The 18096-nt window shown below is 40.6% G+C and overlaps 1 protein-coding gene across 8 annotated transcripts in view; it reads right to left on the reverse strand.

Moving 5' to 3' along the window:
* The window catches only part of NEK1 (NIMA related kinase 1), a 132210-nt gene that overhangs the window by 93585 nt on the left and 20529 nt on the right, over positions 1-18096 (reverse strand). For all 8 annotated transcript variants that reach the window (XM_061424913.1, XM_061424911.1, XM_061424915.1 and 5 more), the window contains exons 10-11: positions 16132-16192; positions 12469-12620 (exon numbers count right to left, since the gene is read on the reverse strand). In XM_061424913.1, coding sequence (XP_061280897.1) covers positions 12469-12620; positions 16132-16192 — 213 coding nt within the window. The remainder of the gene's footprint in view (positions 1-12468; positions 12621-16131; positions 16193-18096) is intronic.

Consider the following 18096-nt stretch of genomic DNA (forward strand, 5'->3'; position numbering starts at 1 on the left):
TCCTTTTCTAATTACTCACTGTCACATGCTCAACTTCTATCAGGCCACGTCACTGAATTCATTAACAGTGTTCTGCTTCTTCACTAGGAGTTTCTAGGTAGGGAATCATATCTGTAAATGTCTATATTTTCTCATCTCTCCCAATATTTATGTTTCTTATTTCTTTCTCTTTTTAACTTCATGGGCTAGGCTTCTGGAAAAACATCAAATGACAGCATCATTACAAACACCCTTGTCTTGTTCCTAACTTTAATGTAAATGCTTCCAACTTTTCATCATTATGTATAATGCCTGATGTAGGTTTCTGGTATATATAACTGGGTCAAGTTAAGAATTTTTACCTCTATTTCTTGAATCAAAGAAATTTGAATTTTTTTTAAAAAACTACTTTATTGAGGTATGATGGACATACAAAAAGTTATACATGGTTAATGTAAACAACCAAGTAAGTTTTTTTAAAGGGTTAAATTCTACTGAACTTTCAGTATCTACTGAGATAATTTATATATGACTTTTTCTTCTAATCTACTAACAGTGAAATTAACCAGTTTCCGACTACTGAACTATCTTTCCACTCCTGAAATGTATCCTATTTAGTAAGTTTTTAATTACTTTTTTGATAAATTGCTTGATTTAACTTAACTTTTTTAAAAAACATTTTTAAGGATTTCTGCATGTGTGTTCATAAGTATAAATGACCCATGGATTTCTTTCTTTTATATCCTGTGCTAGCTACTCAATTTTGTGATCAATGTTGAGCCTACTACAGGGACAATTTTCCAAACAATTCAAAGTACAGTTCTGAATATACCAAAAACAGATTAAAAGTATTTACAGAAAACTCTTAAGTTATGTACAATGCATCAGTTTTAAAATTTTCCAGCTACCTTAGGAAAAAATATATAAAAAGAAACACTGTATAAAAACATTCACCTGTTAGGCTTCAATTCAAAGGAAAGGAAATGTTACTTTAAAAAATTATTTCAGTGATCATTTACATTATTATTAAAATAACTCAGCATTTGATTAAATCAGTAAAGTATCTCCACTAACAATTCCATTTCAGTAGTGGCTGTATTTTGACAAAAGTCAATGTTATAAGAAATTACTTTCATTTGCCACTTACTGCTTCAATTTCCTAAATTTTGTTAAATGACTATAACAGATAAGCACTAAAACTCTAAAAGTGAATTCAGAATAATACAAAAAAAAATATGATCCACAATCAATATGAAATAAAATTAATCCCAACACATCACTGTTAAGATATATTATATAGCTTACAACATACAAAAAAGAAGTAGAAAGGGATCAAAAGCTTTCTTTCACTAAAACAAAAAAAGATATTTAAAATTTCTGCCCACTTTAGAAAGCAACATGAGACGGGTGGATGAACTGAGAGACTGGGGTTGACATGTACACATTGCTGCTGCTGCTGCTGCTAAGTCGCTTCAGTCGTGTCCGACTCTGTGCGACCCCATAGACGGCAGCCCACCAGGCTCCACCGTCCCTGGGATTCTCCAGGCAAGAACGCTGGAGTGGGTTGGCATTTCCTTCTCCAAGGCATGCATGCATACTAAGTCACTTCAGTCGTGTCTGACTCTGTGCGACCCCATGGACAGCAGCCCTCCAGGCTCCTCTGTCCACAGGATTCTCCAGGCAAGAACCCTGGAGTGGGTGCCATGTCCTTCTCCAACATGTACACACTACTGTGTATAAAACAGATAACAGTAAGAAGCTACGGTCTAGCACAGGAAACTCTCCTCAATGCTCTGTGGTGAGCTAAATGGGAAGGAAATCCAAAAAAGGGGACTAGTGCATACAAAAAGCTGATTCACTTTGTTGTACAGCAGAAACTAACAGCATTATAAAGCAACTACACTCCAATAAAAATTTATTAAAAAAAAAAGCAACATGATACATAATTTCAACATAACTTCCTCCTTAGGAAATGCAATTAATTTAATGAATACATTACTTGAGTACAATAAAACGATATTTAAACTATGTGATACCATTAAATGGGTTGATAAACTGGTAAGAGGAGAATAATGATTTTCTTATACTGTGTTTTATCATTTTAATTAAATGACCATCATAAAATATCCATTTTATAGATGTTTTAACTCAAAGTTACATTAGCAATGTGATAAGTGGTATTAAATCTCACACAATGACTATTAATAAATAGTAGCTTTGCTCCCTGACAAAATGACAGAAGCAATAGGTTCTCAGAACTATCCCACCTCCTCACTGTATTATTAGATCCCAACTCCTAACCAAACTTAGGCTAGTTATTTCAATTTTCACTTAAGCCAACCATGTATCTCACCACCTAACCCCATTAACACTAGGGTTAATGAGATGACAATAATACTGAAATACTTAAAGAACAGTAGCTTTCAAACTTTTTCTAAAAGCAACCCACAGTAAGAAAGATATTTCACATTTAGACCCAATAAAGATAAACACACACACATTCCATAAAATACTTTTACTATGTTTAACTAAGTCTGTTACTTTCCATTCTATTACTTAAAAAAAAGTCCCCGCTCCTCACTCATTAAAATGATTCTGCCACCTCTAATAGACAGCAACCCCCACTTTTTAAATAGTAGACTGCTTCTGGCTGAACTATTACTGAACTACAAGGAAAAAAAACCAGCTGTAGATAATGCTCTTCATGGTATTACAAAGTTAACGTTTCAAAGTACGTTTTATGTACATACAACTTAAACTAGTGGGGGACGCTACCTAGGAGCTTTGTAAAAACACATACTGCTTCCATACAAGAGAATTACCTGGCAATAAACAGACCACACACTGCATGACTTCATTCACATGACACATTCAGAACAAGCAAATCCACACGACAGAAGTAGACTAGCCCAGCGGTTGCCCAGGGCTATGGGGTTTGGTGGAGAACAGGGAGTGAACGCTAATGGAAAAGGATTTGAGGGGAGACAATGAAGTGCTCTAAAACTGATTATGGGGATGGTTGCACAATTCTTGCAAATCCATTGGAAATAATTTAATTTCAGACTTTAAATGGATGAATTATAGTACGTGAGTGATAACTTGATTAAGGTATTTTCAAAAAACATGTATCCTCAAGAGTTGCTGAATCGTAATTTCTGGACACAGAGCCCTGCATTTTGACAAGTTTCGCAGGTTAACACTTGCCTAACAAATCTAGCACTGGTCTCAACATCTGTGAAAACACGACACTCAAAATCTTAAAAATATTAACCTGAGTGATAACAGCAGCTCGTTATACATGACTAGCTTTAAACTAGATTATACAACCATCTGCAACAAGAGAAAGTTTAACTAAGACACCTATGTACTCTTAGGTAAGTCACATGGAGGGAAAAATTATCTCTCGGTGCACCAGACTGTCACAGATATAAGATGCTCAAATATTTGTGAAATAAAAATGCCAAAGGTGTTCCTCTGAGATCACATAGGTATTTTCAGAACACAATCTACAAAGAAGAGGAAATATGTAAAACATCCATACTAAAAGAAAATGTGTTGATTTGTGTTTTTTTGCTAAAATGAGAGCCAAAATACTGAAGCACATTCATGGAGCTCCCTCTGGTGGCTTAATAACCACTCCTTTTCTTTTAGAAAACAGCTGTAATTATTACAGGAACTGGAACAAAGAAAGTTTTCAGGACGTGCAGGGGCACTAGCAGTCTCAAACAGGAAAGGGCAACGATTGCCCTCTGCTGTCAGAGCTGCCCTGAGCCTGCTGAGTGCGGACACACTGAGGAGGGCAAGGTAGCCTGGCCCAGGGTGAGACTGAGTGGTGAGCAGCAGTCACAGACTCTGCAGGCAGGAGGAGAGGATATGATGGTGACAGTGACCAGGGGTCAGGAGCGATTCTAATAGTGTGTAGTGAGACAAGAACCCACAGCCTGGGGAGGCCATGCGGCCCGGCACGCACAGTTACACACAACGCACAGTTACACACACTGGCGCTGAGAAGCCCAGCAGAACCCCTTAGACATGCAAGGACAGGACAGGTCTGGAGCTCAGAAAAGGATTCCAGGCTCGAGATGCAGATCGGGGTGTGGGTTTAGAGGTGCTGTCAGAGAGTGAGGCTGTCCGGGGATGTCCACGGCTGGCCTCCTGAACCACTTGAGCATCTGAGTCAGGGACGTGTGGAGGAACTCACACAGGAGGCGAGAAGAGCAGGTAGGCAGTGAGGGAGACGATCAGCAGAGTGGGATACTCTGGACTCAAGTGAACAAAAAGTTTAAGAAAGGGTAACCAAGTGAACTGAAGCTGAGGCAGAGGAAGAAGATACCTGACCACTGGATGGAACCACTGGGGCTCCCAGAAGTCCTTGCCAGGAGCAGTGACCCAACAGCTGTGACAGAGCAAGCTCTGGGCAGAAGGGGTTCAAGAGAGAATGGGAAACAAGGAAGTGGAGACATTCAGACAAGGCTTCAGGAAGTTCTGCCATTAAAGGAGCAGAGATCCAGGGAAGTGGCTGGAGGGACACATGGGAGGGAAGGAAGGGCTTTCTTAACAAGACTGAAGATATGATATGGACAGTCACCCACCAGGCTCCTCTGTCCACGGGATTCTCCAGGCAAGAATACTGGAGTGGGTTACCATTCTTATCTCGAGGGGATCTTCCCGACCCAGGGATCGAACTTGGGTTTCCTGCATTGCAGGCAGATTCTTTACCTTCTGAGCCACCAAGGAAGCCCATTTGTTTGCTAACAGGAATGATTAAGGACAGAGGAAAAATATGATACAGAAGAGAAAGAGAAGTCCTTTAAAAGGCAAAAATAATAGTAAGAGATGGCATACAAACAGCAAGGTCGACTCTAGATCAAAACAGACAGATCCTCCAAGTATAAGGAAGAAAGCAGGAGACTGGCAACAGGCAGGACCGACAGGCAGGAGTGCTGCTGAGTGTGGGCAATTTTCATCTACTTGGCTCTTTTTTCTCAGTGAAATAGGAAGCAATGTTCATCACCCTGAGGGGATAAACAAGGAAAGGTAGGAGATAACCATCTAGAAAGTAGGAAAGGAACTGGCCCGCAGAAACATGATGGGGGGGTGGGGGCGGCGGGGGGCAGTGACAGTGCACACCTGACACTGTAGGTTTAAACTCAAGTGAGACCAGAGAGCTGCAGGTTTCCTCCAACCACACCCACTGGGTGGAGCAGTCAAAAGCTTTGGAAACTATTACAATGAGAGAACATGAAATTAAAGCTGGTAAAGGAAAATAAAAACAAAGACAGGATGAACAATGATAAAACCAGGAAAGATCCATGGATCCAAACAGAACAAACACGTTTTCAAGGCGGGTTCTCAGAGACTAAGCTGGAAACACAGGAAGCAGTGGTAAGAGCGGGGTCCCTGTAACTGAGACTAGGAAGTAGGTGTTCTTCCTGATGACAAATGTGATGGCATGCCATAGGGGAGAGATCCAAAGTGAAGCAGGAAACAAGATCATCAAAGAGAACAATCAGAAAACAAAAAGGCAGTGTACCACCAAAAGGACCATCATCTCAAGACACTAAAGTCACCAAAAACCGTGACATCGCCGCGAAGAGGGAGGAGCAGCATGTGACACAAAGCCTGGTGGCGGGGCTTAGGAAGCCAGGGCAAATCCAGCAACGACATCAAGGAACACAACGTGATCGTCCTCCTCCAGACCCAGCAGGACTGAGGGACCAGAGAGAAAATGGTCCCTGACAGAGCGGCACAACAATGTGTGTAACAAGCCAGGTTTTAGAGTAAAAAAGGTGCAGAGATCTTGACAAGTTGAGAACGCAGGGGATCTTGCTGACCATGGACTCGCTGAGGTCTCTGAGGAACAGTTCGGGCGCTCTGCAGAGGCAGGGGCTGGAGCACGGTAGGACCAGAGCCTCAGGGAGCTGAGAAACTACGTAATAAGGAGATGCCAGGAGTCCTGGGTGCTTTGTAGTAACTAAAGAAAAGAAGGCGAAAGGATATAATGGAACTCATCCATTTAGGCCTGATTGGAAGTGGTCAAACAAGAGATGGCAAGAGTGAATGTCAACATTCTAGGAATCAGCGAACTGAAATGGACTGGAATGGGTGAATTTAACTCAGATGACCATTACATCTACTATCGCGGGCAGGAATCCCTCAGAAGAAATGGAGTAGCCATCGTGGTCAACAAAAGACTCCGAAATGCAGTACTTGGATGCAATCTCAAAAACGACAGAATGAACTCTGTTCGTTTCCAAGGCAAACCATTCAATATCACAGTAATCCAAGTCTATGCCCCAACCAGTAATGCTGAAGAAGCTGAAGTTGAACGGTTCTATGAAGACCTACAAGACCTTTTAGAACTAACACCCAAAAAAGATGTCCTTTTCATTATAGGGGATTGGAATGCAAAAGTAGGAAGTCAAGAAACACCTGAAGTAACAGGCAAATTTAGCCTTGGAATACAGAATGAAGCAGGGCAAAGACTAATAGAGTTTTGCCAAGAAAATGCACTGGTCATAAAAAACACCCTCTTCCAACAACACAAGAGAAGACTATATGCATGGACATCACCAGATGGTCAACACCGAAATCAGACTGATTATATTCTTTGCAGCCAAAGATGGAGAAGCTGTATACAGTCAACAAAAACAAGACCAGGAGCTGACTGTGGCTCAGACCATGAACTCCTTATTGCCAAATTCAGACTTAAATTGAAGAAAGTAGGGAAAACCACTAGACCATTCAGGTATGACCTAAATCAAATCCCTTATGATTATACAGTGGAATTGAGAAATAGATTTAAGGGCCTAGATTTGATAGATAGAGTGCCTGATGAGCTATGGAATGAGGTTCGTGACATCGTACAGGAGACAGGGATCAAAACCATCCCCATGGAAAAGAAATGCAAAAAAGCAAAATGGCTGTCTGGGGAGGCCTTACAAATAGCTGTGAAAAGAAGAGAAGCGAAAAGCAAAGGAGAAAAGCAAAGATATAAACATCTGAATGCAGAGTTCCAAAGAATAGCAAGGAGATAAGAAAGCCTTCTTCAGCGATCAATGCAAAGAAATAGAGGAAAACAACAGAATGGGAAAGACTAGAGATCTCTTCAAGAAAATCAGAGATACCAAGGGAACATTTCATGCAAAGACAGGCTCGATAAAGGACAGAAATGGTATGGACCTAACAGAAGCAGAAGATATTAAGAAAAGATGGCAAGAATACACAAAAGAACTGTACAAAAAAGATCTTCACGACCCAGATAATCACGATGGTGTGATCACTGACCTAGAGCCAGACATCCTGGAATGTGAAGTCAAGTGGGCCTTAGAAAGCATCACTATGAACAAAGCTAGTGGAGGTGATGGAATTCCAGTTGAGCTATTTCAAATTCTGAAAGATGATGCTGTGAAAGTGCTGCACTCAATATGCCAGCAAATTTGGGAAACTCAGCAGTGGCCATAGGACTGGAAAAGGTCAGTTTTCATTCCAATCCCAAAGAAAGGCAATGCCAAAGAATGCTCAAACTACCGCACAATTGCACTCATCTCACACGCTAGCAAAGTAATGCTTAAAATTCTCCAAGCCAGGCTTCAGCAATATGTGAACCATGAACTTCCTGTTGTTCAAGCTGGTTTTAGAAAAGGCAGAGGAACCAGAGATCAAATTGCCAACATCTGCTGGATCATGGAAAAAGCAAGAGAGTTCCAGAAAAACATCTATTTCTGCTTTATTGACTATGTCAAAGCCTTTGACTGTGTGGATCACAATAAACTGTGGAAAATTCTGAAAGAGATGGGAATACCAAACCACCTGATCTGCCTCTTGAGAAACCTGTATGCAGGTCAGGAAGCAACAGTTAGAACTGGACATGGAACAACAGACTGGTTCCAAATAGGAAAAGGAGTATGTCAAGGCTGTATAATATCACCCTGTTTTATTTAACTTATATGCAGAGTACATCATGAGAAACGCTGGACTGGAAGAAACACAAGCTGGAATCAAGATTGCTGGGAGAAATATCAATAACCTCAGATATGCAGATGATACCACCCTTATGGCAGAAAGTGAAGAGGAACTCAAAAGCCTCTTGATGAAGGTGAAAGTGGAGAGTGAAAAAGTTGGCTTAAAGCTAAACATTCAGAAAACGAAGATCATGGCATCTGGTCCCATCACTTCATGGGAAACAGATGGGGAAACAGTGGAAACAGTATCAGACTTATTTTTCTGGGCTCCAAAATCACTGCAGATGGTGACTGCAGCCATGAAATTAAAAGATGCTTACTCCTTGGAAGGAAAGTTATGACCAACCTAGACAGCATATTCAAAAGCAGAGACATTACTTTGCCAACAAAGGTCTGTCTAGTCAAGGCTATGGTTTTTCCTGTGGTCACGTATGGATGTGAGAGTTGGACTGTGAAGAAGGCTGAGCGCCGAAGAATTGATGCTTTTGGACTGTGGTGTTGGAGAAGACTCTTGAGAGTCCCTTGGACTGCAAGGAGATCCAACCAGTCCATTCTGAAGGAGATCAGCCCTGGGATTTCTTTGGAAGGAATGATGCTGAAGCTGAAACTCCAATACTTTGGCCACCTCATGCAAAGAGTTGACTCATTGGAAAAGACTCTGATGCTGGGAGGGACTGGGGGCAAAAGGAGAAGGGGATGACAGAGGATGAGATGGCTGGATGGCATCACTGACTCGATGGACGTGAGTTTGAATGAACTCTAGGAGTTGGTGATGGGCAGGGAGGCCTGGCGTGCTGCGATTCATGGGGTCGCAAAGAGTCGGACACGACTGAGCGACTGATCTGATCTGATGTAACTATTAATAGTATGATTATATAACTATTAATAGAATGAAGTGGCTGGGCCAAAGAGGAAATGACACCTGTGGACATGTCTGGGGATGAAAGTAAAATCTGATGCTGTAAGGAACAGTACGGCATAGAAACCTGGGATGTTAGGTCTATGAATCAAGGTAAATTGGATGTGGTTAAGCAGGAAATGGCAAGTGTAAACAATGACATCTTAGAAATCAGTGAACAAAAATGGACAGGAAAGGATGAACTGAATTCAGATGACCATGATATCTACCACTGTGGGTAAGAATCCAACAGAAGAAATGGAGTACCCTCATAGCCAACTAAAGAGTTCCAAATGTAGTACTTGAGTGCAATCTCAAAAACAACAGAATGATCTCAGTTTGCTTCCAAGGCAAACCGTTCAGTACCACAGTAATCCACATCTATGTCCCGACCAAAGAAGCTGAAGCTGATCAGTTCTATCAAGACCTCCTAGAACTAACACCAAAAAAAGAAGTCCTGTTTATCATAGGGGACTGGAATGTGAAAGCAGGAAGTCAAGAGATAACTGGAGTTTGGTCTTAGAGTATAAAATGAAGCAGGGGAAAGGCTAATAGAATTCTGCCAAGGGAACTCACTGGTCATAGCAAACACCCTTTTTCAACAACACAAGAGACGACTTTACACATGGACATCATCAAATGATCAATACTGAAATCAGATTGATTGTATTTTTTGTAGCGGATGATGGAGAAGCTGTATATAGTCAGCAAAAACAAGACCTGAAGTTGACTGTGGCTTAGATCATCAGCTCCTTATAGCACAATTCAGGCTTAAACTAAAGAAAGCAGGGAAATTCATGAGGCTAGTCAGGTACAACTTAAATCAAATCCCGTGAATATACAGTGGGGGTGACAATAGATTCAAGGGATTAGATCTAGTAAACAGAGTGCCTAAAGAACTATGGACAGAGGTTTGTAACAGTGTACAGGAGGCAACAAACAAAATCATCCCAAAGAAAAAGAAATGTGAGAAGGTAAAGTGGTTGTCTGAGGAGGCTTTACAAATAACTGAGGAAAAAAGAGCAACAAAAAGCAAAGGAGAAAGGGAAAGGTACACCAATACTAAATGCAGACTTTCAGAGAACAGCAAGGGGATACAAGAAGGCCTTTTTCAATGAACAATGTAAAGAAACAGAGGAGAAAACAGACAGGGAAAGACCTGAGATCTCTTCAAGAAACTGGAGATATCAAAGGTACATTTTATCCAAAGATGGGCACAATAAAGGACAGAAATGGTAAAGATCTAATAGAAGCAAAAGAGATCAAGAAAAGATGGCAAGAATACACAAAAGAACCATTTAAAAAAGACCTTAATGACCCTGATAACCACGATGGTTTGGTCACTCACCCAGAGCCAGACATTGTGGAGTATGAAATTAAGAGGGCCTTAGGAAGCACTGCTGCCAATAAAGCAAGTGGAGGTGATGGAATTCCAGCAGGCTATTTAAAATCCTAAAAGATGACATTATTAAAGTGTTACACTCAATATATCAGCAATTTTGGAAAACCCAGAAGTGGTCACAGGACTGAAAAGTTCAATCTTCATCCCAATTTCCAAGAAAGGCACTACTAAAGGATGTTCAAACTACCAGACAATTGCACTCATCTCCCATACTAATAAGGTTATGCTCAAAATCCTTCAAGCCAGGCTTCAGCATTATGTGAACCAAGAGTGTTCAGTTGTTCAAACTAGGTTTAGGAAAGGCAGAGGAACCAGAGATCAAATTGTCAACATTCACTGTATCATACAGAAAGCAAGAGAATTCCAGAAAAACATCTACTTCTGTTTCATTGACTATGCTAACACCTTTGATTGTGTGGATCATTAAAAAACTGTGGAAACTCTTAAGGGGATGGGAATACCAGACCATCTTACCTGTCTCCTGAAAAACCTGTTTGCGGGTCAAGAAGCAATTGTTAGAACCTTATATGGAACAACAGACTGCTTCAAAATTGAGAAAGGAGTATGACAAGGCTGTTTATTGTCACCCTGTTTATTTAACTTATATACAGAGCACATCATGTGAAATGCTGGGATGGATGAGTTACAAGCTGGAATCAAGATTGCCAGGAGAAATATCAACAACCTCAGATATGCAGATACCACTTTAATGGCAGAAAGTGAAGAGGTACTAAAAAGGTCTTCTGATGAGGGTGGAAGAAGAGAGTGGAAAAGCTGGCTTAGAACTCAATATTAAGAAAACTAAGATCATGGCATCCAGTCCCATCACTTCATGGCAAACAGAAGGGAAAAACATGGATGCAGTGACAGATTTCCTCTTCTTGGGCTCTAAGACTGCTGCAGATGGTAACTGCAGCCATGAAATAAGAAGACAATTGCTTCTTGGCAGGAAAGCTATGACAAAAAAAAGTGTATTAAAAAGCAAAGACATCACCTTGCCGACAAAGGTCTGTATAGTGAAAGCTATGGTTTTTCCAGCAGTCATGTACGGATGTGAGAGATGGATCATAAAGGAGGCTGAGTGCCAAAAAATTGATGCCTTCGAATTGTGGTGCTGGAGAAGACTCTTGAGAGTCCCTTGGACTGCAAGGAGATCCAACCAGTCCATCCTAAAGGAAATCAACCCTGAATATTCATTGGAAGGAGTGATGCTGAAGCTGAAGATCCAATACTCTGGCCACCTAATACGAAGAGACAACTCATTAGAAAAGACCCTGATGCTGGGCAGGAGCTAAAGGGGGCGACAGAGGATGAGGTTGGATGGCATCACTGATTCAGTGGGCATGAACTTGGGCAAACTCCAAGAGATAGGGAGGGACAGGAAAGCCTGGTGTGCTGCAGTACATGGGGTCACTAGTGTTGGACACAACTTGGCAACTGAACAAAAACAACAAACACAACAAAAAAGTAAAATCCACAAACCCAGGGTGCCAGCTGTCACAGTGCCCTTCAGCTGGAAATTTACCCTTCACTGCCCTGCTCAAGACCCTGGGGCTGGACAGTGCACACATCATGCATGCTAAAGACAAAGAACTCCCCTACTGTGAGGTTTGTCTTATAGCACACCTATGTACCGAAACTTTTTTCTGAGCATTTGTGTACATGTATGTGCAGACACAGAGCAAAACCAACAGGTCCCATATTCCAGAGAATACAGCAGCTACAGACATGGAAGAAAAATGACAAATTCTTGCAACTAATCTATGTTTTTAGGCACAGCACCTAAATGCTACAGGCCTTAATTTTCTTTTGAAACATGACAGACCACAAGGTCATATCCCTCCACATATTTAATTATCTCATATGAATCCTTAAATTCAAATTTTTCCCAGATCTTTATGATGTTTATCTCAGATGTTTATTTATTTTATGCACAAAAACAAATGGTTCTGCTTAGGTTATTCAACAGTGATTTCATTTATAATGTCACTTTCTTTTTAATGCACCAAATACTTTACTTAATCTATCTACTTAATGTCTCTTCATGACTTCTGTAAGTGTCCTAAGTTTTAGAAGACTGGTGAAGCAGAGAACAGCAATGCTCTTTAATAACTCAATAAAAACAATCCTATAGACATAAAGATTAACTGAACTGAGCTGCAATAAAATAAGGTCAAATTGAACATTACTAATATACAGTTTGTAATATCATCACCACATCATACCTGTTTATATTTCTGGAGTGGCTTCCTTTCATGCAATTTTTTATCTATATATTTCTTATTTGTTAACGGTATTCCATATTTAGCAGCAGGCTTTGTAATTTTCTGAGCAGACATAATAGAAGCCAAGCTTTGTCCTGAAGCTGGTCTTTTAGCTACATGAGAAAATAATACAAAGAATTATTTTCAGAGTTCTTAGTGTTAAATCTTCAATTTCAAAATTCTTCAACACAGAACTTTTTCATGTTCATAATCACTGACAGTGTTCAGTTTGAGACCCTTCACTAAACATCTCCTTCACTCCTTACCACGTGTCAATGCCTTCATAGTGACTATTTTACACTAAAGCCACTTTCTGAAAGAAGCAAGAAGCGACACTCCTCTAAGATGCTGAAATTTCTCATATAGAAAAAGCACACCCCTAAAACTGATGGTGGATGATGATTGTACACGTCTGTGAATATACTAAAGCACACTGAATCATTGACTTTAAATGGGTAAACTGAATTTTATGTGGGTTACATTTCAATAAAGACGTTAAAAATAAATTTTATAAAGAATTTTCCATATCTTAGAAATTACTCTCAAAATCAGAACATAAACTTCAAGAGCAACTGTTAAACAATAATTCCATCACTATGAGAATTAATATTTGCTTCTTATATAGTCTGAGTAATGCCTGCACCTACAGACCCACTGAAAAACAGGTACTTTAAAAGAATCACTATAGCTTAGGGTCCCAGGAAACGAGTACATTTATGCACTGCTGGTAGGTGTAGAAACTGGTCAAGATGTTCAGAGAACAACGTATATCAAGAACAATGTTTACAGGGGCTCTGTATCAATCTAGAAGGGTGGGATGGGGAGGGAGGTGGGAGGGAGATTTAAGAGGGAGGGGATATCTGTATACCTATGGCTGATTCATGTTGAGGTTTGACAGAAAACAACAAAATTCTGTAAAGCAATTATCCTTCAATTAAAAAATTACAAAAAGGACAATGTTTATTAATTGATGTCAAAAAACTAATCAGAGAACCACAAAAATATATACACATTCAGCATTATATATCAATATTAAAGTTTTACTGAAGCCTAGACAGGGTTTAGTCTTAGAACAATGGCAAACTGAAGATAAACTGTTAAGACTAAAGTAATGAAAATGGAAGTCTACACTTCACATTCCTCAAAGAGACTGCTGCTGCTAAGTCGCTTCAGTCGTGTCCGACTCTGCGACCCCATAGACGGCAGCCCACCAGGCTCCCCTGTCCCTGGGATTCTCTGGGCAAGAATACTGGAGCGGGCTGCCGGTTCCTTCTCCAATGCGTGCATGCATGCTAAGTCGCTTCAGTCATGTCCAACTCTGTGCGACCCCACAGATGGCAGCCCACTAGGCTCCCCTGTCCATGGGATTCTCCAGGCAAGAATACTGGAGTGGGTTGCCATTTCCTTCTCCCTCAAAGAGACTAAAGGAGGTCAAAGAGTCCCAGCTGCATTAAGGAAAGTGAAAGTGAAGTCGCTCAGTCGTGTCCGACTCTTCGAGACCCCATGGACTGCAGCCTACCAGGCTCCTCCGTCCATGGGATTTTCCAGGCAAGAGTACTGGAGTGGGATGCCATTAGGTCTTCCTGAAGTCCTTTCCTCCCTGACTCCTTCTCCCTGCTCAGCCCTACTCCCCACCCAGTCTGCCCTCCACCCCAGGGTTATACCCTGTCTGAGAACCACGTGATCGATCTCTGTCAACCACTATGCTTCTTCTTTAGGAGGGGAATGGAGAAAAGAATTTAACTAGGAGTTTACAAGGAAATACTACCATTAAGCTCTGTTCTTCAAAGAATGTTTAACTGCATTAGAAAATGATCAAGATATAATATTGTGAATTAAAAAAAAAAATCTTTCTTTATAACACAACCCCAATTTCCAATCATTATGCATCTGTTATTGAAATATATATACCAAATAAATGTATTAAGAGTAATTTTTATTTCTTCTTTTTGATTTTTATAATGACATATTACTCAATTTAGTGAATGCTTATAAAAATAAAAGCAACATTAGCCATTTGACTGGCAGTTTATATTCACAATTAACATGTGTAGAAGACCTGAGAATAAGTTTTTCTAAACACATACTTCAATTGTAATGTGACAGGAATTAGGAAATGTGAGGAAAAAAATTTTGCCTCTGAGAATTGTAAGCTTCTTTTTGAAGACAGGTACACAGCCACACCACTGGAACCTGGCTGCATATATTAACATAACCACATGCGTGCCAGAAAAGGGGCAAGAGGCACCAAAGCACAAACAGGAGGGGTCCCAGGAGACCACAGGAACAGTACCCTGCACCCCCTAGAGAAGAAGGAGGGCTACTCAGCTCTCATCTGGCTTCTGAGTATTCCCCACTTCAGAGGTGCGCCTCCCAGGAGGAGGAAGCTTCCTGCCAGGAAGGGAGTCCACAAGGGGCTCGACAGCTCCTATGTTAGCACCTTGAGTCACACACTCCTCCAGCCAGCTCCTCCCACTAGGGTACCCCGCTCCACTGCCTGGGAGGCTCACCCACTGGGAAGACCGTGCTGACCCAGGGATTCCTGTCTGTGTGACAAGGAGGCTTTGATGAAGATGTGACTTGTCATGAGACAAGAGCGCCAGGAGGGACATGCTGACCCTGCCTTGTGTCTGTCTCATGAATGTGGTTCCTACTGGGCTGACTGTCAGGATGGCCAGCTTCTGTCGGCTTAGAGGTGTTTAAGAAGAGCTGACACATCTGGCCTTCCCAAGAGCACACTGCCACTCCATGTCCAGCTGTTATGGACTCAAGCTTTATGATATGGAATTCATTTTTATTAATGTATTTATACTCACAATGGAGTAAGACATGCAAAGCATTATGCTTAAAAAACCACAATCTTCAAGTCTTAATAACTTCCACGGATTTCAGAAATCCATCTGAAATCATTCCATGGGGAATAAATGATTTCCCTCTCAAAAAGATATATACATAAACAATATATAACCATGCTGACAATCCAAAAAATACTCCACTGCTGATGTCCCATATTTAAAAGAATAATTATCCTTGCTAAGGTGTCTGACTTCACACCGATTTACTTTTAAAGTATTTTACAATATTAAATATTTCTTAAAGAAAATTATTTTACATAAAGATTTGCACTGGAGCTTCCCTGGTGGTACAGAAGATAGGAATCTGCCTGTCAATGAAGAGGACATGGGTTTTATCTGTGGTCGGGGAAGATTCTACACACCTCGGGGCAACTAAGCCCATGCTCCACAACTACTGCTGCAACTAAAGCCAGTGAGACCCAGTACAATCAAAAACTTAAAAAAAAATTAATTAAAAAAAAGTATTTGCACTTAGGGCATTATATAACATTTCATAACAATATTCTCAGAATATAAGCTGAACACTTGAATAAGAAATAAGATTTCAAAACAGAATTCATTTAAATGAAGGCAGATAAAATGGAAACTTTGTTATTAACTCATCACATATAATTAAAAATTTTTAGATTCATTTCCTCTGGATTAGATTTATCATACAACTACCCCAACTTATTTTATCTACAAATATCTCCAATATAATTAGTATCAAACACATACTGTATTTGATTATCACAAACACAGGAAAGGATTCATGTTAAATTCCACTTACCTGGTAGAGGTTGTGCTCCAAACTTGGAAAATGTTTTTAGACAAAATTCTTCTGCAATAAGCTTAAATTGAAAGAGGTGGGGGGAAAGTTAGAAAAGACGTGAAATTTTCAATTAAAAAAATACCTAGCCATTAATCAGAATACATTTTTTTTCTTTTTCAGTCACAATTATACTGCCAAATAAACTGTACTAAAATCTAAATTGTCCATTCATCAAATTTCTCTTATGTTAATTTCTTCCCAATCTTACCAACTTATTTATCATTTCTCTGGACAAGCTTTCTCCTAGAATTAATCAAATGCAGATATATAGCAGAAAAATCATAAGAAGAACAGAACATTTCTGGTGAAGAATGAAATCTAAGTGGTGGGTACATAACGAGATACCACTTATTTACTAAGCATGTCTGTCAAACACTCTTGTTACTAGTAGCCATCATCTGCCCTCTTTTCTTTCCATGTTACATATTCTATGTATATCAGGCTTGAGTATTTTCTTTTGTTGCTGGCTAGCTAAATTCCTGACTCTTTGGAAAAGACCCTGATGCTGGGAAAAACTGAATGTGGGAGGAGAAGGGGACGACAGAGGATGAGATGGTTGGATGGCATCACGGACTCAAAGGACATGAGTTTGAGTAAACTCCAAGAGTTGGTGGTGGACAGGGAGGTCTGGCGTGCTGCAGTCCATGGGGTCATAAGAGTTGGACACGACTGAGTGACTGAACTGAACTGAGTTGAATTCCAGTGCTTCAGCCTTGAGACTATCTATTTGTCTGTCCTAACTGTTGGTATGGGAAAAAAGAAACTCAGAGAGATTGACTGAAGTCATTCTTTCTTCGACTGTGTGGATCACAATAAACTGTGGAAAATTCTGAAAGAGATGGGAATACCAGATCACCTGATCTGCCTCTTGAGAAACCTGTATGCAGGTCAGGAAGCAACAGTTAGAACTGGACATGGAACAACAGACTGGTTCCAAATAGGAAAAGGAGTACGTCAAGGCTGTATATTGTCACCCTGCTTATTTAACTTATATGCAGAGTACATCATGAGAAACACTGGGCTGGAGGAAGCACAAGATGGAATCAAGATTGCCGGGAGAAATATCAATAACTTCAGATATGCAGATGATACCACCCTTATGGCAGAAAGTGAAGAGGAACTCAAAAGCCTCTTGATGAAGGTGAAAGTGGAGAGTGAAAAAGTTGGCTTAAACTCAACATTCAGAAAACAAAGATCGTGGCATCCGGTCCCATCACTTCATGGGAAATAGATGGAGAAACAGTGGAAACAGTGTTAGACTTTATTTTTCTGGGCTCCAAAATCACTGCAGATGGTGACTGTAGCCATGAAATTAAAAGACGCTTACTCCTTGGAAGGAAAGTTATGACCAACCTAGACAGCATATTCAAAAGCAGAGACATTACTTTGCCAACAAAGATACGTCTAGTCAAGGCTATGGTTTTTCCTGTGGTCATGTATGGATGTGAGAGTTGGACTGTGAAGAAGGCTGAGCGCCGAAGAATTGATGCTTTTGAACTGTGGTGTTGGAGAAGACTCTTGAGAGTCCCTTGGACTGCAAGGAGATCCAACCAGTCCATTTTGAAGGAGATCAGCCCTGGGATTTCTTTGGAAGGAATGATGCTAAAGCTGAAACTCCAGTACTTTGGCCACCTCATGCGAAGAGTTGACCTATTGGAAAAGACTCTGATGCTGGGAGGGATTGAGGGCAGGAGGAGAAGGGGACGACAGAGGATGAGATGGCTGGATGGCATCACTGACTTGATGCACATGAGTCTGAGTGAACTCCGGGAGTTGGTGATGAACAGCGAGGCCTGGCGTGCTGCAATTCATGGGGTCGCAAAGAGTCAGACACGACTGAGCGACTGAACTGAACTGAACTGATTCTTTCTTCTCCAGTAGCTGTCAAAAACAATAGCACACTGCACCATAAATTTGTGCTTG

Source organism: Bos javanicus, chromosome 8, assembly GCF_032452875.1.
Source record: "Bos javanicus breed banteng chromosome 8, ARS-OSU_banteng_1.0, whole genome shotgun sequence".
NCBI lineage: Eukaryota > Metazoa > Chordata > Mammalia > Artiodactyla > Bovidae > Bos > Bos javanicus.